General features: G+C 45.2%; 1 protein-coding gene across 1 annotated transcript; it reads right to left on the bottom strand.

The window, feature by feature from the left end:
* Positions 1-4,178: 4,178 nt before the first annotated feature.
* LOC109737030 (uncharacterized) lies at positions 4,179-5,873 on the bottom strand. Its single transcript, XM_040399031.3, has 3 exons — positions 5,790-5,873; positions 5,493-5,639; positions 4,179-4,859 (listed from the first exon to the last, which is right to left on the bottom strand). The coding sequence occupies exons 1-3, from the start codon at positions 5,871-5,873 to the stop codon at positions 4,179-4,181; spliced, it is 912 nt and encodes a 303-aa protein (XP_040254965.2).
* Positions 5,874-25,334: the final 19,461 nt, after the last annotated feature.

Raw genomic sequence — 25,334 nt, 5'->3', positions numbered from 1 at the left:
GCAGAATGCAACCAAAAACATTGCAACTTCTTTATGGTGGCAGCAGTTATAAAAGGTGAAACTACTTTTGTAATTAAGAAGATGAGAATTAAGCACACTTGCCCTGTTAGTACAGAGACAACAAGGGTAAGTGCCAAGTGGCTTGCACAGAAGTATGAGTCACTGTTCAGATCTGATCTAACAACTGGCATTCAGACTTTGATTGATGCCTGCATGGAGAAGTATGGTGTGGATGTGCCCAAGTCAATGGCATATAGGGCACAGAACCTAGCTATTGATGCCGTGCTAGGAGACCACAAGAAGCAATACCCTAGGTTGAAAGACTATGCTCAGACAGTGATGGATACAAACCCTGGGAGTAGAGTAGTAGTCACTACTGTAACCCCAACACCCACTGAAAAAATCCCCCATCCAGGTCCAAGATTCCATGCTATGTTCTATTGCATCAATGGAGCAAGGGAGGGGTTTCTCAAGGGGTGCAGACCATTCATTGGTTAGTTTGTTCACCTTGTGCATTAGTTACATATTGTTTCATCTTGAAATGCATTTGAATGTTTTTAATACTGAATTTGCTTGCTCAGGTGTTGATGGGTGCTTCATTAAGTTAACTACTGGTGCTCAACTACTTGCTGCCACTGGTAGAGATGGCAACAACAATATATACCCACTAGCATTTGGTATTGTTGGGCAAGAGGACACACCTAACTGGTGTTGGTTTCTACACCAACTTAAAATCTGCCTAGGAGGAGAAGTGGGAAGGTTTGGTCCATATACAATAATGTCAGATAGACAAAAGGTATGTGCTTGCATCTTATGTCATTGTTCCTATATGGTTGTTTTGTGCTAGATAGTAGCTTAGCTAGTTTAATTGTGTGTCCCAGGGCCTACTAAATGCAGTGAATGCTGTCTTTCCTAAGTGCAACCAAAGGTTCTGCCTTAGGCATATCTATGCAAACTTCCAAAATGCTGGGTTTAGGGGGGAAGATCTGAAAAAGTGTATGGATAATGCTGCCTATGCATATAGTGAACACAAATTTAACATTGCAATGAATGACCTTAGAGCTGAGTGTGAGCAAGCTTGGGAGTGGCTTTGTCAAATACCCAAGAAAACATGGGCAAGGCATGCATTTGACACAAACTGCAAGACTGACCTTGTAGTTAACAATTTATCTGAGGTGTTCAACAAGTATGTCCTAGATGTTAGGAAGAAACCAATTAGGACAATGTGTGATGGAATAAAGGATAAGCAGATGGTGAGGTGGCATAGGAATAGGGAGAGTGGAAAGAAAGCTAGATGGGACATAACACCCCATTATAGGGAGAAGCTAGAGGTTGAGAAGGAGAGGGCCAAATATTGCAAACCAATTCAAGCTGGTGTGGACTTGTGGCAAGTTACAAGTGGGCAGCAAACCCATGCTGTTAACTTGCAAATGCACACATGTGAGTGCAGAAAATGGGACCTAAGTGGCATCCCATGTAACCATGCCATCTCAGCAATAAACAAGGCCAAAAGAAAACCAGAGGATTATGTCAGCAAGTTCTTCAAGAAAGAAGTTTATCTGGCAGCTTATGAACCAATGATCTATCCAGTTCCTGGTGAGCATGACTGGACAAGGACCCCTGGTCCAGACATTGACCCACCTGCATTTAAAGTGAAGAGAGGAAGAAAGAAAGAGAAGAGGATCAAGGGGAAATTTGAAGTTCCAAAGCCTAAGGAGACATCAAGAATGGGGACTATAACATGTGGCAATTGTGGACTGCAAGGACATAGGTACACAAGCTGCAACAAGCAGTTGAAGCCTGAGCTGGCTTTGAGGAAGAACAAACATGTGGTAATCCTCTAATAAGTAGTAACAGGTTTTCCTTCTTGTACATTCTATTTTTTTAAGTACTAACTCATTTCCTTCTTTGTTTATGCAAGCCTCTTGCAAGGAATTCCAATGCTGGTGCTGCTGCTACTACACAAGCATCAAGAACTTCTCATCCAACTCCTACAACAACACCAACAGCTGGAACAGGAGCTGGGAGAGGAGCTGGGAGAGGAGCTGGGAGAGGGGCTGCAGCTGCAGCTGCTGGGAGTGATGCTGCTAGAGGTGCTGGTAGAGGTGCTGGTAGAGGTGCTGCACCAGGTGCTGGGAGAGGTGCTGGGAGAGGGAGAGGTACATTCTCTGCCCCAAGGCAATCTGGTCCCTCCACATCTACTGCTCCCTCTACATCTACTGCTACTCCACCTTCTGGTGGTAGAAACAGAGGATGGAGAGCCTACTTCTATGCAAGTGGTAACCACTAAATGGCACATGTGCCATGTAATGTTCAAAACTAGATACTTCATGTGTGTTCTTGCATCCTATGGTACAATGTGATCTTGCTGGTGCTCTCAGTGTACTTTGCTGGTGCTCTTATTATACTTTGCTGGTGTACTTTAAGAATCAATGCCATATATGGCTTTTGTTCATGTGGATGGATGGATTTATTTATTAGTTAATGCCATTTCTGGAGCTGGCTTTTGTTCATGTGGATGGATGTGATCTTGCTATTTATTAGTTAATCAATGCCTGGAATGGACTATGTTCATGTGGATGGTTCTTTTTATATCTTTTTATGATTGATATGTTCATGACAATGGTGCATACTATTGGATAGAGTAACTCTGTTGCTGGATATATTGCTGGATATATTGTTGTATACATTGTTGGATATGTTGTTAAGGTCTAGGCTAAAACAGAAGCACTTTGGGTTTTCGGTGGCTCGGGGTCGACGGAACCACCTAATAGAAACAATTAGGGTTTTGGTGGCTCGGGGTCGACAAAAACACCTAAACCTATCAATTAGGGTTTTGGTGGCTCGGGGTCGACGAAAACACCTAAAGGCATCAACTAGGGTCTAGGGTGGCTCGGGGATGACGGAAACACCTAAAGGCATCCACTAGGGTCTAGGGTGGCTCGGGGTCGACGGAACCACCTAAAGGCATCAACTAGGGTTTTGGTGGCTCGGGGTCGACGGAACCACCTAAAGGCACCAACTAGGGTCTAGGGTGGCTCGGGGTCGACGGAACCACCTAAAGGCATCAACTAGGGTTTTGGTGGCTCGGGGTCGACGGAACCACCTAAAGGCATCAACTAGGGTCTAGGGTGGCTCGGGGTCGACGGAACCACCTAAAGGCATCAACTAGGGTTTTGGTGGCTCGGGGTCGACGGAACCACCTAAAGGCATCAATTAGGCTCTAGGGTGGCTCGGGGTCGACGGAACCACCTAAAGGCATCAACTAGGGTTTTGGTGGCTCGGGGTCGACGAAAACACCTAAACCTATCATCTAGGGTCTAGGGTGGCTCGGGGTCGACGGAACCACCTAAAGGCATCAACTAGGGTTTTGGTGGCTCGGGGTCGACGAAAACACCTAAACCTATCATCTAGGCTCTAGGGTGGCTCGGGGTCGACGGAACCACCTAAAGGCATCAACTAGAGTCTAGGGTGGCTCGGGGTCGACGGAACCACCTAATCCTATCATCTAGGCTCTAGGGTGGCTCGGGGTCAACGAAAACACCTAAACCTATCAATTAGGGTTTTGGTGGCTCGGGGTCGACGAAAACACCTAAAGGCATCAACTAGGGTCTAGGGTGGCTCGGGGACGACGGAAACACCTAAAGGCATCAACTAGGGTCTAGGGTGGCTCGGGGTCGACGGAACCACCTAAAGGCATCAACTAGGGTTTTGGTGGCTCGAGGTCGACGGAACCACCTAAAGCATTCAACTAGGTTCTAGGGTGGCTCGGGGTCGACGGAACCACCTAAAGCATCACTGTAACATAACATGTGTAACTATTCCTTTTGCAAATGCATTTAAACCATCAATATAACATAAGCATCACTCTAACATAAGCATTACTTTTGCAAATGCATTTAAGCATTTAAGCATCACTATAACATAAGTAACACTGGAGTTCAACACATTATACAATACACATCCATTGTTCACATTACATAGTGGAGTTCAAATGCACAATCCATCCTTTTCTCACAAAAGGATGAATAGCATAACTACTAGGTACATAAACAACCAGAGTTCACAATTAGTACTAGAACCATACATTACACAACCATAATTCTAAGTTACTTGGTCATTGCACAACCATCATTCCCAAAAGGTCTGCAATGCCCACTAATCTCAAGTCATCTTGTTCAGTTCTGCAAGATGGCCTGGATCCCCTTGATCTTCTCCTTCAGCTTCTCCTCTGCCTTGATGAGCTCAGTAATCTTAAACTCTTGCATCTGCTTCTCTTCATTATGGTTTTCCTTGAGCTTCAGCAGATCAGCAACCTGGAGCTTCAACTCTAGCTTCTCTTGGGTGAGCTTCTCCTCAAACTTTGTGAACTCTGCATTCTTCAACTCCAAATTCATCCTAGCCTCACTCAACAATTCCTTCTCTTTCATATTCTTCAACTTCAAGTTTTGGATGACAGTTGCTTGAGCACTTGTCAGGTTGCACAGGAGTTCATACTTTTGTTGAAGCTTCTGTGCAGCTGCATCTTTCTTTGCCATTTCTGCATTCATACTAGCCACCAATTCAGCTCTGCATTGGTGCTGATATGTGACAGCAGACTGCAGATAACTGAAATCCACAACCCTATCCTGCTGAAAGTCCACAAGTTGATGCACATCTTTCACTAACTTGTCATAGTCTGCATCCAGCTTGTTCTTTTCTTCTGTCAACTGATGAATAGTTAGAGCACTTTGAAGATTATCATTCACCCTAGCAGACTTGCTCTCTTCAACCATTGACCAAAGCTTCAGCAATGCATTCTCCATTGTTGGGGGCCACTGCTCATCAACCCACTGAACAAACCCACAATTTTGACCTTCCTGGAAAAATTAGAAGGGCAAAATTTAGTACAATACAACTACTAAGAGTACTAAGCAACAGTTAGTTCATGGCAGTACCTAATGTTGGCACTGACATTAACTGGATTTGCACAGCCATATATTTACTCATATATTTACCAAGATGTAATCCTACAATGGATGATCAACTCATATATTTACCAGGCACCAGAGTAACACTCCATTCAACTTAGAAGTTGCTAAGCAGCCATGTGCTAAGCAACAGCAGTTGCTAAGAATTGACCATTAATATAATGAAATCCTAACAGTAATAAGCAACACAATGTGAACTACTTTGCCCACCTAAATACACTACACTAGCCTGCAGCAACAAACTAGCTAATGAGACTACCTACTGTCAGCAGTAAGCAATTGTTACTAACTGGCTCCACTGAACTTAATATTGAGCAACACTGCATTTGGAAAGAAGCGTAAATAAATAGCATGTGCACACAACAGGAGCATATATTTTAGCAGAAATGCATTCCACTGAACTTAATAATGATCATTCCTAACAAATTTAGCATGCACATAACTGAATCACAGGTGGCAAACAAGACTCTACCACTTTCAATGAACACATCCAGTGCTTAATCACCAAGGCAAGAAAATTACCGGCTCTGCACATGCTAAGAACCTTCTCCCAGTCATTGTTCCTTCAAACGCAACAAGCCTCTCTGATGGCTTCCCATGCTTCTCGCACAACACTATCAGATCTAGCTCAAGACCCTTGTAATCCGGGTCCTCAAGAGAGAAAGGCACCTGCCCAAGCAAAATCCAAGTTACCATCATGTGCAGAGGACGAGGACAAATCAAATCAAACGAAATCCTAACAACAAAGACCACCTACACACAAAAATCCCCAAATTTCCTAAACCTAACCCTAACCCTAGCTCCAATGGAGTAACTTACCTGGTTCAGCCCATCGGTGGAGGTTTCTGAGTGCATGTACGGGAGGCTTGAGTTGTCGTCGCTGCTCTCGTCCTCCAGAACCATGGCTGCGGCGGCGTGCTGTGGCGGCCGGCGGTGGCGGGCGCAGGCGACGGCGAGGCAGAGAGCAGGAAGAAAGAAAGAAGAAGGCGAGCGGGGTCGGGGTCGGGGTCTGGCTCGGTCGCACCAACGGGCCGGCCTCGTCCGAGTCAGCGCGCAGCCAGTGCAGGCGACGCGCGCACTGGCCAGCGTGGCGCCTGACGGGCGGGCCCAATCGGTCAGCTTTAGTGTCAATACGTACAAAACGAGCTTTTAGACTTTTTTGCAACGGCTAGCCCCAATCTTGGTACTGACACGTAAAAATTACCAATCTTGGTATCAATCTGCTTCCAATGCCCCAATTGTGGTACTTCTGTGCAATTTACTCGATATGAACTCCTTCATCCAGACTCCTTCATTTGCTGCTTCCGAAGCAGCTATGTACTCCGCTTCACACGTAGATCCCGCCACGACATTTTGCTTAGAACTGCACCAACTGACAGCTCCACCATTCAGTGTAAATACGTATCCGGTTTGCGATTTAGAATCGTCCGGATCAGTGTCAAAGCTTGCATCAACGTAACCACTTACGATGAGCTCTTTGTCACCTCCATAAATGAGAAACATATCCTTAGTCCTTTTCAGGTATTTCAGGATGTTCTTGACCACTGTCCAGTGATCCACTCCTGGATTACTTTGGTACCTCCCTGCTAAACTTATAGCAAGGCACACATCAGGTCTGGTACACAGCATTGCATACATGATAGAGCCTATGGCTGAAGCATAGGGAACATCTTTCATCTTCTCTCTATCTTCTGCAGTGGTCGGGCATTGAGTCTTACTCAATCTCACACTTTGTAGTACAGGCAAGAACCCTTTCTTTGCTTGATCCATTTTGAACTTCTTCAAAACTTTGTCAAGGTATGTGCTTTGTGAAAGTCCAATTAAGCGTCTTGATCTATCTCTATAGATCTTAATGCCTAATATATATGCAGCTTCACCGAGGTCTTTCATTGAAAAACTCTTATTCAAGTATCCCTTTATGCTATCCAGAAATTCTATATCATTTCCAATCAGCAATATGTCATCCACATATAATATCAGAAATGCTATTGAGCTCCCACTCACTTTCTTGTAAATACAGGCTTCTCCACAAGTCTGTATAAAACCAAATGCTTTGATCACACTATCAAAGCGTTTATTCCAACTCCGAGAGGCTTGCACCAGTCCATAAATGGATCGCTGGAGCTTGCACACTTTGTTAGCTCCCTTTGGATCGACAAAACCTTCCGGTTGCATCATATACAACTCTTCTTCCAGAAATCCATTCAGGAATGCAGTTTTGACATCCATTTGCCAAATTTCATAATCATAAAATGCGGCAATTGCTAACATGATTTGGACAGACTTAAGCATCGCTATGGGTGAGAAAGTCTCATCGTAGTCAATTCCTTGAACTTGTCGAAAACCTTTCGCAACAAGTCGAGCTTTATAGACAGTAACATTACCATCAGCGTCAGTCTTCTTCTTGAAGATCCATTTATTTTCAATGGCTTGCCGACCATCGGGCAAGTCAACCAAAGTCCATACTTTGTTCTCATACATGGATCCCATCTCGGATTTCATGGCTTCAAGCCATTTTGCGGAATCTGGGCTCACCATCGCTTCTTCATAGTTCGTAGGTTCGTCATGGTCTAGTAACATAACCTCCAGAACAGGATTACCGTACCACTCTGGTGCGGATCTTGATCTAGTTGACCTACGAGGTTCAGTAATAACTTGATCTGAAGTTTCATGATCATTACCATTAACTTCCTCACTAATTGGTGTAGGTGTCGCAGAAACTGATTTCTGTGATGATCTACTTTCCAATAAGGGAGCAGGTACAGTTACCTCATCAAGTTCTACTTTCCTCCCACTCACTTCTTTCGAGAGAAACTCCTTCTCTAGAAAGGATCCATTCTTAGCAACAAAGATCTTGCCTTCGGATCTGTGATAGAAGGTGTACCCAACAGTCTCCTTTGGGTATCCTATGAAGACACATTTCTCCGATTTAGGTTCGAGCTTATCAGGTTGAAGTTTCTTCACATAAGCATCGCAACCCCAAACTTTAAGATACGACAACTTTGGTTTCTTGCCAAACCATAGTTCATAAGGCATCGTCTCAACGGATTTCGATGGTGTCCTATTTAGAGTGAATGCAGCCGTCTCTAAAGCATAACGCCAAAACGATAGCGGTAAATCAGTAAGAGACATCATAGATCGTACCATATCTAATAAAGTACGATTACGACGTTCGGACACACCATTATGATGTGGTGTTCCAGGTGGCGTGAGTTGCGAAACTATTCCGCATTGTTTCAAATGTAGGCCAAACTCGTAACTCAAATATTCTCCTCCACGATCAGATCGTAGAAATTTTATTTTCTTGTTACGATGATTTTCAACTTCACTCTGAAATTCTTTGAACTTTTCAAATGTTTCAGACTTATGTTTCATTAAGTAGATATACCCATATTTGCTCAAATCATCTGTGAAGGTGAGAAAATAACGATATCCGCCACGAGCCTCAATATTCATCGGACCACATACATCTATATGTATGATTTCCAACAAATCTGTTGCTCTCTCCGTAGTTCCGGAGAACGGTGTTTTGGTCATCTTGCCCATGAGGCACGGTTCACAAGTACCAAGTGATTCATAATCAAGTGATTCCAAAAGTCCATCAGTATGGAGTTTCTTCATGCGCTTTACACCGATATGACCCAAACGGCAGTGCCACAAATAAGTTGCACTGTCATTATCAACTCTGCATCTTTTGGCTTCGACATTATGAATATGTGTATCACTACTATCGAGATTCATTAAAAATAGACCACTCTTCAAGGGTGCATGACCATAAAAGATATTATTCATATAAATAGAACAACCATTATTCTCTGATTTAAATGAATAACCGTCTCGCATTAAACAAGATCCAGATATAATGTTCATGCTCAACGCTGGCACTAAATAACAATTATTTAGGTCTAAAACTAATCCCGAAGGTAGATGTAGAGGTAGCGTGCCGACGGCGATCACATCGACTTTGGAACCATTTCCCACGCGCATCGTCACCTCGTCCTTAGCCAATCTTCGCTTAATCCGTAGCCCCTGTTTCGAGTTGCAAATATTAGCAACAGAACCAGTATCAAATACCCAGGTGCTACTGCGAGCATTAGTAAGGTACACATCAATAACATGTATATCACATATACCTTTGTTAACCTTGCCATCCTTCTTATCCGCCAAATACTTGGGGTAGTTCCACTTCCAGTGACCAGTCTGCTTGCAGTAGAAGCACTCAGTTTCAGGCTTAGGTCCAGACTTGGATTTCTTCTCCTGAACAACAACTTGCTTGCTGTTCTTCTTGAAGTTCCCCTTCTTCTTCCCTTTGCCCTTTTTCTTGAAACTAGTGGTTTTACTCACCATCAACACTTGATGCTCCTTTTTGATTTCTACCTCCGCTGCCTTTAGCATTGCGAAGAGCTCGGGAATTGTCTTATCCATCCCTTGCATGTTATAGTTCATCACGAAGCTCTTGTAGCTTGGTGGTAGTGATTGAAGAATTCTGTCAATGACGCTATCATCCGGAAGATTAACTCCCAGTTGAATCAAGTGATTATTATACCCAGACATTTTGAGTATATGCTCACTGACAGAACTATTCTCTTCCATCTTGCAGCTATAGAACTTATTGGAGACTTCATATCTCTCAATCCGGGCATTTGCTTGAAATATTAACTTCAACTCCTGGAACATCTCATATGCTCCATGACGTTCAAAACGTCGTTGAAGACCCGGTTCTAAGCCGTAAAGCATGGCACACTGAACTATCGAGTAGTCATCAGCTTTGCTCTGCCAGACGTTCATAACTTCTGGTGTTGCTCTTGCAGGAGGCCTGGCACCTAGCGGTGCTTCCATGACGTAATTCTTCTGTGCAGCAATGAGGATAATCCTCAAGTTACGGACCCAGTCCGTGTAATTGCTACCATCATCTTTCAACTTTGCTTTCTCAAGGAACGCATTAAAATTCAACGGAACAACAGCACGGGCCATTTATCTACAATTAACATAGACAAGCAAGATACTATCAGGTACTAAGTTCATGATAATTTCAAGTTCAATTAATTATATTACTTAAGAACTCCCACTTAGATAGACATACCTCTAATCATCTAAGTGATTACGTGATACAAATCAACTAAACCATGTCCGATCATCACGTGAGATGGAGTAGTTTCAATGGTGAACATCACTATGTTGATCATATCTACTATATGATTCACGCTCGACCTTTCGGTCTCCGTGTTCCGAGGCCATATCTGCATATGCTAGGCTCGTCAAGTTTAACCTGAGTATTCCGCGTGTGCAACTATTTTGCACCCGTTGTATTTGAACGTAGAGCCTATCACACCCGATCATCACGTGGTGTCTCAACACAAAGAACTTTCGCAACGGTGCATACTCAGGGAGAACACTTTTATCTTGAAATTTTAGTGAGAGATCATCTTATAATGCTACCGTCAATCAAAGCAAGATAAGATGCATAAAAGATTAACATCACATGCAATCAATATAAGTGATATGATATGGCCATCATCATCTTGTGCTTGTGATCTCCATCTCCGAAGCACCATCATGATCACCATCGTCACCGGCGCGACACCTTGATCTCCATCGTAGCATCGTTGTCGTCTCGCCAACTATTTCTTTTACGACTATCGCTACCGCTTAGTGATAAAGTAAAATAATTACATGGCGATTGCATTGCATACAATAAAGCGACAACCATATGGCTCCTGCCAGTTGCCGATAACTCGGTTACAAAACATGATCATCTCATACAATAAAATATAGCATCATGTCTTGACCATATCACATCACAACATGCCCTGCAAAAACAAGTTAGACGTCCTCTACTTTGTTGTTGCAAGTTTTACGTGGCTGCTACGGGATTAGCAAGAACCGTTCTTACCTACGCATCAAAACCACAACGATTGTTTGTCAAGTTGGTGCTATTTTAACCTTCGCAAGGACCGGGCGTAGCCACACTCGGTTCAACTAAAGTGAGAGAGACAGACACCCGCCAGTCACCTTTAAGCAACGAGTGCTCGTAACGGTGAAACCAGTCTCGCGTAAGCGTATGCGTAATGTCGGTCCGGGCCGCTTCATCTCACAATACCGCTGAACCAAAGTATAAAATGCTGGTAAGCAGTATGACTTATATCGCCCACAACTCACTTGTGTTCTACTCGTGCATAGCATCAACGCATAAAACCAGGCTCTGATGCCACTGTTGGGGAACGTAGTAATTTCAAAAAAATTCCTACGCACACACAAGATCATGGTGATGCATAGCAACGAGAGGGGAGAGTGTTGTCCACGTACCCTCGTAGACCGAAAGCGGAAGCGTTATCACAACGCGGTTGATGTAGTCGTACGTCTTCACGATCCGACCGATCAAGTACCGAACGCACGGCACCTCCGAGTTCAGCACACGTTCAGCTCGATGACGTCCCTCGAACTCCGATCCAGCCGAGTGTTGAGGGAGAGTTTCATCAGCACGACGGCGTGGTGACGATGATGATGTTCTACCGACGCAGGGCTTCGCCTAAGCTCCGCAACGATATTATCGAGGTGTAATATGGTGGAGGGGGGCACCGCACACGGCTAAAATATCGTATATCAATTGTGTGTCTAGAGGTGCCCCCCTGCCCCCGTATATAAAGGAGCAAGGGGGGAGGCCGGCTGCCCTTGGGCGCGCCAAGGAGAGGGGGAGTCCTCCTCCTAGTAGGAGTAGGACTCCCCTTTCCTAGTCCAACTAGGAAGAGAGAGGGGGAAGGAAAGACAGGGAGAGGGAGAGGGAAAGAGGGGCCGCGCCCCCCTCCCCTAGTCCAATTCGGACTCCTCATGGGAGGGGGCGCGCCACCTCCTGGCTGCTGCCCTCTCTCTCCCCTCAGGCCCACTAAGGCCCAATACTTCCCCGGGGGGTTCTGGTAACCCCTCCGGCACTCCGGTTTTATCCGAAACTTCTCTGGAACACTTCCGGTGTCCGAATATAGTCGTCCAATATATCAATCTTTATGTCTTGACCATTTCGAGACTCCTCGTCATGTCCGTGATCACATCCGGGACTCTGAACAACCTTCGGTACATCAAAACATATAAACTCATAATATAACCGTCATCGTAACTTTAAGCGTGCGGACCCTACGGGTTCGAGAGCTATGTAGACATGACCGAGATACCTCTCTGGTCAATAACCAATAGCGGAACCTGGATGCTCATATTGGTTCCTACATATTCTACGAAGATCTTTATCGGTCAGACCGCATAACAACATACGTTGTTCCCTTTGTCATCGGTATGTTACTTGCCCGAGATTCGATCGTCGGTATCTCGATACCTAGTTCAATCTCGTTACCGGCAAGTCTCTTTACTCGTTCCGTAATACATCATCCCGCAACTAACTCATTAGTCACAATGCTTGCAAGGCTTATAGTGATGTGCATTACCGAGTGGGCCCAGAGATACCTCTCCGACAATCGGAGTGACAAATCCTAATCTCGAAATACGCCAACCCAACAAGTACCTTTGGAGACACCTGTAGAGCACCTTTATAATCACCCATTTACGTTGTGACGTTTGGTAGCACACAAAGTGTTCCTCCGATAAACGGGAGTTGCATAATCTCATAGTCATAGGAACATGTATAAGTCATGAAGAAAGCAATAACAACATACTAAACGATCGGGTGCTAAGCTAACGGAATGGGTCAAGTCAATCACGTCATTCTCCTAATGAGGTGATCCCGTTAATCAAATGACAACTCATGTCTATGGCTAGGAAACATAACCATCTTTGATAACGAGCTAGTCAAGTAGAGGCATACTAGTGACACACTGTTTGTCTATGTATTCACACATGTATTATGTTTCCGGTTAATACAATTCTAGCATGAATAATAAACATTTATCATGATATAAGGAAATAAATAATACTTTATTATTGCCTCTAGGTCATATTTCCTTCAGTCTCCCACTTGCACTAGAGTCAATAATCTAGATTACACAGTAATGATTCTTACACCCATGGAGTCTTGGTGCTGCTCATGTTTTGCTCGTGGAAGAGGCTTAGTCAACGGGTCTGCAACATTCAGATCCGTATGTATCTTGCAAATTTCTATGTCTCCCACCTGGAGGGGGCGCGGCCTGCCCTAGCCGCCTCTCCTCTTCTCCACTAAGGCCCATGTAGGCCCATTAAACCCCCGGGGGGTTCCGGTAACCTTCCGGTACTCCGGTATATATCTGATAATCCCCGGAACCATTCCGGTGTCCGAATATAGTCATCCAATATATCAATCTTCATGTCTTGACCATTTCGAGACTCCTCGTCATGTCCGTGATCACATCCAGGACTCCGAACTACCTTCGGTACATCAAAACATATAAACTCATAATATAACTGTCATCGAAACTTTAAGTGTGCGGACCCTACGGGTTCGAGAACTATGTAGACATGACCGAGACACGTCTCCGGTCAATAACCAATTGCGGAACCTGGATTCTCATATTGGCTCCCACATATTCTACGAAGATCTTTATCGGTCAAACCGCATAACAACATACGCTGTTCCCTTTGTCATCGGTATGTTACTTGCCTGAGATTCGATCGTCGGTATCTGAATACCTAGTTCAATCTCGTTACCGGCAAGTCTATTTACTCGTTCCGTAATACATCATCTCGAAACTAACTCATTAGTTGCAATGCTTGCAAGGCTTAAGTGATGTGCATTACCGAGTGGGCCCAGAGATACCTCTCCGACAATCGGAGTGACAAATCCTAATCTCGAAATACGCCAACCCAACAAGTACCTTTGGAGACACCTGTAGAGCACCTTTATAATCACCCAGTTACGTTGTGATGTTTGGTAGCACACAAAGTGTTCCTCCGGTAAACGGGAGTTGCATAATCTCATAGTCATAGGAACATGTATAAGTTATGAAGAAAGCAATAGCAGAATACTAAACGATCGTGTGCTAAGCTAACGGAATGGGTCAAGTCAATCACATCATTCTCCTAATGATGTGATCCCGTTAATCAAATGACAACTCATGTCCATGGCTAGGAAACTCAATCATCTTCGATTAACGAGCTAGTCAAGTAGAGGCATACTAGTGACATTATGTTTGTCTATCTATTCACACATGTACTAAGTTTCTGGTTAATACAATTCTAGCATGAATAATAAACATTTATCATGATATAAGGAAATAAATAATACTTTATTATTGCCTCTGGGGCATATTTCCTTCATATTCATCATGGGGCTTAAATAAATTTTCAAGAACATCAGAAGAATCACCCCAATCATGATCATTGCAACAAGTAGTAGACATAGCAAAACTAGCATCCCCAAGCTTAGGGTTTTGCATATTATTAGCACAATTGACATCAAGATAATTTATAATAACATCATTGCAATCATGCTTTTCATTGAAGGAACTATCAAGTATGGGTGCAATAGCAGCGATCTCATGTTTAACATAAGGAACTATAGCAAATTCATCTTCATAAATATTGGCATCATGGCCACAAGAATAGCAAGCATCATGTTCATCAAGGGATATTTCAATCAAAGCATTGGAATCATAATTATCTATAGATTCATGCATATCATTATTTTCTTCCAAAGCAACGGTCATTCTCTCAATAAATTCCTTAACATAGGCATTATGAGCATAGTTTTCATAGCAATATTTAAGTATGTCGGAATTTTCAGATTTGTAGAGAGTAATATCATACTTTTCAATCAAAGAAGCAACTTCATGAGCACCCTTAAAAATGACAAATTCTTCAATTTGTTCGATATCATAGTAACTATAGACACCCTTTCCATAAGAAGATAAGATTTCATTATCGTTAAACTCACAAAGGTAGGGAAGGTGTGTTTTAGGGTTCTTAGAGCAACAAGTAAAGTCATAAATTTCACAAGGATTCCAAGCATAGCATAGCAAACTATTTATTTGATACCATAAGAGCTTCCCCTTTTCAGACAAACGATGATGCACAAAATGAGCATGCTCATCTAAAGATTTCCCATCAACTAGGCTAGTTGGGGTTTCAGCACGAGCGCATAAGGATCGAAGATGATCCAAGTAGAACACTTTAAGTGGATCCATAACAATAGATTTTTAGCAAGCAAAGATGCAAGCAAATAGAAGGCACATGGTAACACAAGCAAACAATAGATCTGGCGAGAAAAAGGCAAATGAAAAAGAAGGCGAATAAAAACGGCAAGGGTGAAGTGAGGGAGAGGAAAACGAGAGGCAAATGGCAAATAATGTAATGCGAGGGATAAGAGTTTGTGATGGGTACTTGTATGTCTTGACTTGTGCGTAGACTCCCCGGCAACGGCGCCAGAAATCCTTCTTGCTACCTCTTGAGCACTGCGTTGGTTTTCTCTTGAATAGGAAAGGGTGATGCAGCAAAGTAGCGTAAGTATTTCCCTCAGTTTTTGAGAACCAAGGTAACAATCCAGTAGGAGGTCACGCTCAAGTCCCTTGCACCTACACAAACAAATAAGAACCTTGCAACCAACGCGATAAAGGGGTTGTCAATCCCTTCACGACCACTTGCAAAAGTGAGATCTGATAGATAAGATAATATTTTTGGTATTTTTATGATAAAGATTAAAAGTAAAGATTGCAAAGTAAACAAAGATAGAAATAGCTTGTTGACGGAAGATTAATATGATGGAAAATAGACCCGGGGGCCATAGGTTTCACTAGTGGCTTCTCTCAAGATAGCATAAGTATTACGGCGGGTAAACAAATTACTGTCGAGCAATTGATGGAATTGAGCATAGTTATGAGAATATCTAGGTATGATCATGTATATAGGCATCACGTCCGTGACAAGTAGACCAACTCCTGCCTGCATCTACTACTATTACTCCACACATCGACCGCTATCCAGCATGCATCTAGAGTATTAAGTTCATAAGAACGGAGTAACGCTTTAAACAAGATGACATGATGTAGAGGGATAAACTCATGCAATATGATATAAACCCCATCTTTTTATCCTCGATGGCAACAATACAATACGTGTCGTTTCCCCTACTGTCACTGGGATCGAGCACCGCAAGATTGAACCCAAAGCTAAGCACTTCTCCCATTGCAAGAAAGATCAATCTAGTAGGCCAAACCAAACTGATAATTCGAAGAGACTTGCAAAGATAACCAATCATACATAAAAGAATTCAGAGAAGATTCAAATATTGTTCATAGATAATCTTGATCATAAACCCACAATTCATCGGATCTCGACAAACACACCGCAAAAGAAGATTACATCGAATAGATCTCCAAGAGAATCAAGGAGAACTTTGTATTGAGATCCAAAGAGAGAGAAGAAGCCATCTAGCTAATAACTATGGACCTGAAGGTCTGAGGTAAACTACTGACACATCATCGGAGAGGCTATGGTGTTGATGTAGAAGCCCTCCATGATCAATGCCCCCTCCGGCGGAGCGCCGGAAAAGGCCCCGAGATGGGATCTCACGGGTACAGAAGGTTGTGGCAGTGGAATTAGGTTTTCGTGGTGCTCCTCGATGGTTTGGGGGTACGTAGGTATATATAGGAGGAAGAAGTAGGTCGGTGGAGCCACAAGGGGCCCACGAGGGTGGAGGGCGCGCCCAGGGGGTAGGCGCGCCCCCTGCCTCGTGGCCTCCTCGTTGGTTGCTTGACGTCCACTCCAAATCCTATGGATCACGTTTTCCCAAAAAATAACTCTCCTGAAGGTTTCATTCCATTTGGACTCCGTTTGATATTCCTTTTCTGCGAAACACTGAAATAGGCAAAAAAAAACAGCAATTTGCACTGGGCATTGGGTTTATAGGTTAGTCCCAAAAATAATATAAAAGTGTATAAATAAGCCCACTAAACATTCAAAACATAATATATAATAGCATGGAGCAATCAAAAATTATAGATACGTTGGAGACGTATCAGCGGCCGAGTGGTGATGAGGTGACCAACCGAGTGGCGACGCGCGGGGCGGCCGAGTGGTGATGAGGTGACCAACCAAGAGGCGACACGCGGGGCGGCCGAGTGGTGATGAGGTGACCAACCGAGTGGCGACGTGCCGAATGGTGATGAGGTGACCAACCGAGAGGTGACGCGCGGGGCGGCCGAGTGGTGATGAGGTGACCAACTGAGTGGCGACGCGCGGGGCGGCCGAGTGGTGATGAGGTAACCAACCAAGTGGCGACGCGCGGGGCGGCCGAGTGGTGATGAGGTTACCAACCGAGAGGCGACGCACGGGGCGGCCGAGTGGTGATGAGGTGACCAACCAAGTGGCGAAGCACGGGGCGGCCGAGTGGTGATGAGGTGACCAACCAAGAGACGACGCGCGGGGCGGCCGAGTGGTGATGAGGTGACCAACCGAGTGGCGACGCGCGGGGCGGCCGAGTGGTGATGAGGTGACCAACCAAGTGGCGGCGCGCTGGGCGGCCGAGTGGTGATGAGGTGACCAACCGAGTGGCGACGCGCGGGGCGGCCGAGTGATGTAGACGCGTCCCGGGGAGTGATGATGCGCGGGGCGTCCGAGTGATGTAGACGCGTCCCACGGAGTACCAATGGGCGGGGCGTCCGAGTGGAGTAGACGCGTCCTGCGGAGTAACGATGCGCGGGGCGTCCGAGTGAAGTAGACGCGTCCAGCGAAGTGACGAAGCACGGGGCGTCCGAGTGGAGTAGACGCGTCACGTGAAGTGACGATGTGCGGGGCGTCCGAGTGAAGTAGACGCGTCCCGCAGAGTGACGATGTGCAGGGCGTCCGAGTCTGGCAAGTTGATGAAGATGTGCCGAACTGAGCGGCGACACGCAGGGCGGCCGAGCGGGCAAGCCAATGAAGATGTGCCCAACTGAGCGGCGACGCACGGGGCGGCCGAGCGGGCAAGTTGATGAAGATGTACCCAATGGAGCGGCGTCGCGCAGGGAGGCCTAGTGGGCAAGCCGATGAAGATATGCCCAACTAAGCGGCGACGCACAGGGCAGACGAGCGGCCAAGTTGATGAAGATGTACCCAACGGAGCGGCGACGCGCAGGGCGGCCGAGCGGGCAAGCCGATGAAGATGTGCCCAACTGAGCGGCGATGCACGGGGCGACCGAGCGGGCAAGTTGATGAAGTCGCACCCAACAGCTTGGCGGTGCGCATGGTGGCCGAGTCGAGCATGTTGTTGAAGATGTACCCAACTGCTCGACGGTGTAACGTGCGGCCGAGTGGACAAGTTGATGAAGACACGCCCAATAGGGCGGAGTGACGATGCGCGGGGCGTCTGAGTGATGTTGACGCGTCCAGCGGCGTGGCGACGCACGGGGCGGCCAAGTGATGAAGGTGCGTGCAGCGGGGTGACGATGTGCGGGGCGTCCGGTGGAGTGACGACGCAGGGGCGTCTGAGTGAAGTAGACGCGTCCCACAGAGAGACTTGCGCTTAGGTACTAGACGAGGAATCCGTCCGAGTGAACTCGGGTCCGTGGCCCAGTGAACTTGAGTCTTTATCCAAGTGGATTCATCTATGTGAACTCTGAACGAATCCGGTTCGCAGCTATCCGAGTGAAAGATCCATCGGATGACCCTGCAAGTCAGTGTGGGAGTTGCCCTTCCGTTCCTTTTTTCCGAGTGACGGCACGCGGGATGGTCAAGTGATTTTTTTAGACAGAAAGGAGGGCCAAAACCCCCTCGATTCCATTATTATCATAACGAAATCAGAGCTCCCGAGTCCGACAAGCATGCCAAAGTAGGTTCAAAAAGAAAGAAAATACATTTTACGGGCTAAGACCACCCTCATAGCTGCTACAAGACTGTGACATAGCATCAGAACAATCAAACTGGGATCTCCACGCCAGCGGGCGCATCTTGCTTAGTCTCCTCAGGCAATTGAAGAATCCCCAGGCTCTTCCAGATTCCAGCCAAGTGAGGCATCCCGGCACCCAGACGCCTGATCTTTCTTTGTTGCTTGAAGTTGAAGTGGAGAGCCAGGTTGTTCCAGTGGAGTCACAGGGCTCAACAGGTTGTGTTTGCATGTAGAACTGCCCGGGCTTCTGGGTGGTGACTTCGGCGCAGCTCCAGGCCCTGCCGCTGACACTCCTCCCAGGTTCAGCTTGGAATGAAGTACCTGACTAAAGACACCTTCAGTGTTTTTGTCAAGACCCATCACCCTGCTGTGATCTGGAAAGGGGTGTTCAGTATCAGGGAGACCCTGGACATGAATTCCTCTATTCTCGACCGAGCTGCTTCTTTGAAAAGGATCAGCCACCTCCTCAAGAGCCCCAGTACCAAGTTCCAAACCTGCTTCACATCAATCCAAGTTACATTCTTAAAGATACAGGAATTCCTATGTTTCCAAATAGCCCATAGAACACAAGCACATATAGAATTTAGAGCAGTGTGTTTCTTATTGGCAAGCCAGTACTTGGCAATGGAGAAGTAGTCAGATCCTAAAGTACAGGAGAAAAATTCTGAAACAGAGCTCCACATCTGTTTTGCAACAATACAGTCGAAAAAAGATGATGTATTGATTCTTTCTCAGAGCAGTAAACACATTCCAGAGATCTTTCAATGCCTCTTTTAGAGAGGTTATCTCTAGTCATGAGCTTATTGTGAGAGAGAAGCCACAGGAACACCTGCACTCTAGGGGGCACATTAACAGACCAAACCGAGGGGATGTAAACCGGTTGCACTCCTCTAAAGTTAATTATACTATAGAGGGACCCAGTTGTGTACTCCCCCTTGGATTCATGCTGCCAAATTAGATTGTCTTCCCCTGCTGAGTAGATGGTGCTAGTAATAATTTGCTCAAGGCAATACCAGCTCTCCATCATAGTGGGGGTAAAGATCCTCCTGAAAGTCAATTTTATAGTATTCTGATCCCAGATTTTAGCAAGGGTCATCCCATGTTGATGACAGATAATATATAAAGGCCAGAATTGAACAGATAAAGGAGAGGTACCAAACCAAATATCCTCCCAAAACCTGATCTTCTTACCATTACCAACTACCCATCTATATCCAAATTTCAGGGCTTTGGCTGCCCACATAACACCCTTCCAAAACCTAGAGGTTTGTTGGGTGTTGCATGCAAAGATATTTGGGGAGTTATTGAGATATTTAGCATCTACAATAGATCTCCATATCTTCCCCTCATCCTTAATGTATCTCTTAATCCAGCTCCCCAAAAGACAGAGGTTAACATCTCTTATGTTTGGGACTCCTAGGCCGCCATGTTCTTTTTTCATGCAAACCAGGTGCCAGTTAGCAAGATGTAGTTTTCTATTCCCTTCAAAGTCACTGCAGAGGCAGTGGGCTAGCTGGCTGTTAATCAGGTTTAAGGCCCACTTAGTAAACTTAAAGAAGGAGAGTAGATAAACAGGAACACTAGCTAGGCATGTTTTGATTAGGGTGAGTCTGGCAAAGTAGGATAGCAATTTCCCCCTCCAGCCAGCCATTTTCTTCAGGATCTTATCTATGAGGGGTTGGATATCCTCTCTCCTCAACTTATCATAATGAAGAGGGATACCTAAATATTTGATGGGGAAAGCACCCACAGTGCATCCCATAATATTAGAAAAGGAAACAGTTTCTTCATCAGTCAAACCTATGGGGATGAGTTCACTTTTGGTATAGTTAATCCTCATCCCAGAGACCTGTTCAAAACAAGTAAGGACCATCTTTAGGTTCCCAGCTTTCTCTTCATCTTTGTCTATAAAGAGAATTGTGTCATCTGCATATTGCAGGCAGACCACACCACTGGGAACCAGATCAGAACAGAGGCCTTTGATCAAGTCATTGGCCACAGCTTTAGCAAGCATTTTGCTAAGAACATCTACCACTAAATTGAACAGGAGAGGGGAAATGGTATCCCCCTGCCTCAGTCCTTTTCCAGTGGTGAAAAAATTACCCTCTACTCCATTAATTTTAACCCCTACAGACCCTAAGTGGGTGATTTGGTAGATCCACTTCCTCCACTTAGGACCAAAGTTCCTTTTCTCTAGGATTTCCATTAGGAAATCTAGATTGACTTTATCAAAAGCTTTCTCATAATCTAGTTTAAGGACTAGACCAGGGCAGTCTGCATGGTAGGTGGAGTGCAACACTTCATGAGCTGTTACCACACTCTCTAGGATGAATCTACCCTTAATAAATGCAGATTGATTGCTAGAGGTAAGTAAGTTCATAAGGATGGCTAATCTATTAGTAAGAACCTTTGTAAAAACTTTAAAAATGCAGTTAAGAAGACTAATGGGTCTAAATTTCCTCATATCAGTGGCATCCTTTTCTTTAGGGACAAGAGTAAGAACAGCAAAGTTGAGCCTGTAAATATCCAAATCCCCATTGTGAAAGGAAGTGAACGTGGCCATAATATCCCCTTTAATGGTATCCAAAAAATGCTGTAGAAAAAGGAAGGAGAGCCCATCTGGGCCAGGGGCCCCCTCAGGGTATGACCCAAATATAGCTTCCTTCACTTCCTCTTCAGTAAAAGGTTTTTGCAAATCAGTATTATCAGAATCTTTAACCTTCTCATTCTCAGAAAAGAAGTGATCATTAAGGCTGAACCCTTTCCTATCTTCTTTCTGGAAGAGGTTCTTATAGTAGGAGGTGGCTATGTCTAGCATATCTTTAGTATCTGTAGTAGTCCCAGATGGCCCTTCTAGAGCATGAATGAGGGTTTTCCTCCTTCTCTGGTTGGCTACAGCAAGAAAATACTTGGTGTTCCTATCTCCTTCTAATATGTCTCTATCTCTAGATCTCTGTCTAGCCTCAGTCTCCTCTTTGAGCCAGATGTCTTGAAGTTCAGAAATGATCTCTTTCATTCTACCTGACTCTTGATCAGAAAGGGGGACAAATTCTGATCTAATATCAAGACTGTCATATTCTTCAGTTAGGGAAAGCTTAAGCTTCCTAAGCTTGGCACCTACATTCCTACTCCATCCTCTTCTGAATTTTCTAAATCTCCTGGCTTTCTCTTGCCATATGTCAATAGGGGTGGTGCTTTTGATAGGGGCAGACCAGTTTTTGATAACTAAATCTTTAAAATCTTTTTGGAGAAGCCACCATTTTTCAAATTTAAAGCTAGGCTTCCTAGGATTGTAGTCTATCCCTGAGTTCCAGAGGATGGGTGTGTGATCACTCCCAGTTCTGGGCAGAGCCTGTGAGTTGCTCAAGGGGAAAATATGATCTAGTTCTGTTGTACAAAAAATCCTATCAATGGTAGACATAATTAGGTTTTCTTGGTTGTTGGCCCAAGTAAACTGCCTACCAGACATTCTAATTTCTAGAAGGCTCCAGATTTCAATCCAGACATTAAATTTGTCACTCCAAGAGTGGTTAATCCTGCCATTGCTTTTATCTTTTTGGTATCTCACCATGTTAAAGTCACCCCCTATTACAGTAGGTTGGTGATTATCAATGAAGATACTATGCAACTCTGAAAGGAAATCATCTTTCCCTTCATCATATGGAGATCCATAAACTGCAATAAATCTAAAGGGAATATTCTTATTCTTAAGCACTAGATTACATGTAACAGAAAACTTAAGAGGGACCCAGCTAGTGATATTGAAGATGTCCAGGTCCACTCCTACTAACACTCCACTAGAAGTGCCTTCAGCAGGTAGGTGGTGCCAGTCATAATTCTTATTACAACTAATGGACTTCAGAAAAGCAGGGGTGAGGTGCTCTTTCTTAGTCTCTTGGAAGGAAACAATACTAGGATTATGCTTAGAAATAATATCAATAATACAGGGTTTCTTCCCAGGGGTTGTAATCCCTCTAATGTTCCAAAAGAGAGCATTCATCTATATAATATTTTCCTAGGGTGCTTGCCCCGTCCATACTTGCTAATATGAGTCCAGCCCACACTATAATCATCAATAACTGATGAGAGTCCTTTTAAACCATCAGGGGTAGAGGGGGTTCTAGGAGAATCAATAGGATCACCTGTGTGCAACCCCCCATCAGGAGGTGCATCAGAATCAGGCCTCCTATGCTTGTCAGGGGTTTTAATGGAGTTTAAAGTTCCTAGGTTAATATTAGTTTCAGCATGGTTTAATAAACTAGAACCATTTTGCCCTTCAGGCATATGGTGAGCTTTTTCTCTATGTAACTGCATATCATTTTGGCTATCAGATAAAATAAGATCAATATCTATTTCCACCCCAATTTTGCTAGCTACAGCAATAAATTCAGGATTAGTAAAGTGTTCAAAGGAGGTTTTGACATAGTACCTTTAACCTCAGTTTTGCTAGCCTCCAGATTTTGAACTTTCTTGGTATCCATAGCAATTTCCAGCATTGTCCTGCCCCCTACATCCACCCCGCCTCTCTTCCTTTGGGCTTGCACAGGCCCTCAGTTCTGCTTTGCTGGAGCCTTGCTGTTCTGAGGAATTGCAGCATGGTTGTTGGGCACTGGGCTGAACACCACATCATCAGTGTTTTCCAGTTCCATATCTTCCTCTCCAGCAGATTCCCCCATGATATCTTCATCTTCCTCATCCTCTCCCATCAGATCCATTTCCTGCAGCAAGGAGTAAGTTTGGTCTGTGGAGCAAAGATCAGGTAGTTGCTGTAGATATTCCATGGTTTTTTGCCTAGAGTTTGTCCCAGCACTAGTTCCAGAGTTTTTGTTGCTGGTCAGAGAAGAGGTGGAGCTAGTAGTCCCCCCACCCTTGCTGCTATTGGTATTGTTCCGATCATCTATGCCAGGACCAGCTTCCTCAATTTCTTTTCCATTCCCTTCTAGGTCATCTTCTAATAGATCATCATCTTCGAAATCTTCTTCGGGTGGCTCAACTTGGATTAGGATCTTGTAGAGTTTGTCTCCTATTCCAAAAACCCTGTCAGTAGGAATTTTAGAAGCATCTTTGCACCTGATTTTGATTCTGACCACTTCAAAGAAGGTCTTGAAGTTGCCTTGCCAATCCACATCAATTAGGGTGCCAAAAACAGATGCAAACTGCTCTAGGACTGCCCATTCAGCCCATGCAGGGGCCACTCCTCTCAGCTGGATCCAAACCTTTTGGAGCTCACCATAGTGTTCTAGGTCTCCCTTCCAAGCCTTAACTTTGACTGTGACACCATCCATTTCTGGCAACCCAAACATTGGATATCCAGCCACTTGCTCTATAGGGATATGTGGAGGGAACTTGACCAGGTATGTCCACTCATCAAGTTTCCTGATCAGCCAAGGCTAGTTTGTTTTGTATATGAGGGAGAAGTTGTGGGCTAGCTCACTCTTACTTGCTTGTCCAGATTCAACATAGACAATTCCAACATTCTTCGTGTGCCCCATGTGTTGCTCATTTACATCAGGCACGTCTATTTGATAGAATCCTAAGCTGGGTGTAGCACTGCCAACAAATTTCGCAGGGGTCCTGGGTTTCTTTCTGACTGGGCATTCCTCAACCTTATGTGTCACCATCTTGCATATGAAACATGCTGGGGGCTTTGGGCACTGGGCTTTGTGATGCCCAGGCTCCCCACAGCTGTAGCATATCACATCCACGTATTCTGAGGCAGAGACTCCTTTTTCCCTGTTGAAATTCTGTTTGGATTTCCCTGCAGGTTTGCCCTTTTTTTGAGTCTGAGCAATTGAGGTGGCATTGGTGCCCTGCCTCTGATAGCTAGACTGCTGAGGGTTTCCAGCGTGCTGTTTCTGCTCTCCTACTTGTCCTTGATCAGATCTGGGGTTTTGAGGCCCTTGCATCATTTGCTGATGTTGCCCCTGGAATCCAGCATCAGAGGGACCAGCCATATTCTGGTTCTGACCAGCCCCCCACCCTCCATTGTTCCTCCACTGGTTCATCTGGGGCGGATGGAAGTAGGGTCCTGGGAACCACGGTGGGGGAGGGGGGGTCTGCTGGCCTCCAGGGAAGCCAAAACCAAACTGGAACTGCTGCGGGGGTGGGCCAAATTGGGGATCAAATTGGGGGAACCACTGACCTGATTGCTGCCCGTCTTCGATCTGCCCTTGCGCCATCTGCTTACTGTTCTTTGGATTCCCCCCTTTTCCTCTTCCACGGCCCCTCCCTTGGGCTTCAGCCATAGCAGCGATCTCTTCAAACAGGTCCTTCGCAACTATGATGCGTTCCACCGGTGGCAAGGCAGAGCGTGAAGAATGGCTGCCAAGGGGGTAGCAGTCGGCGGCGGTGAACTTGCGGGAGAGGGCTAGGGTTTTCTCCACCCAAACCAGGAGAGGCTCTGGATCTGGGGGCTCTGGGATCGGGTCCGCGCCCCACAGTTGGCCAAAGTGAGCCCGGGCTGCCTCGACCTTGCCTTCCAGCGGGCCCTGCAGCCCCTTTTGCTTTCTGCTTTTTCTATTGGCTTTTTCAAAATACACCAGCGTCTTCTCCCTCCTTCCAGCTGTTGTCACCCCACACTGGATCTC

This window comes from Aegilops tauschii, chromosome 2 (assembly GCF_002575655.3).
Source record: "Aegilops tauschii subsp. strangulata cultivar AL8/78 chromosome 2, Aet v6.0, whole genome shotgun sequence".
NCBI lineage: Eukaryota > Viridiplantae > Streptophyta > Magnoliopsida > Poales > Poaceae > Aegilops > Aegilops tauschii.
The sequence above is the reverse complement of the archived record's forward strand: the minus strand, read 5'-3'. Positions and strand labels throughout refer to the sequence as shown.

Excerpts from the sequence above, each read along its gene's own strand:
- LOC109737030 (XM_040399031.3), bottom strand. The coding sequence starts at position 5,873 with ATGGTTCTGGAGGACGAGAGCAGCGACGACAACTCAAGCCTCCCGTAC. Across the intron at positions 5,640-5,789 it reads CCACCGATGGGCTGAACCAG|GTGCCTTTCTCTCTTGAGGA; the intron begins GTAAGTTACTCC and ends TTGCTTGGGCAG. Across the intron at positions 4,860-5,492 it reads TCTTAGCATGTGCAGAGCCG|GAAGGTCAAAATTGTGGGTT; the intron begins GTAATTTTCTTG and ends TAATTTTTCCAG.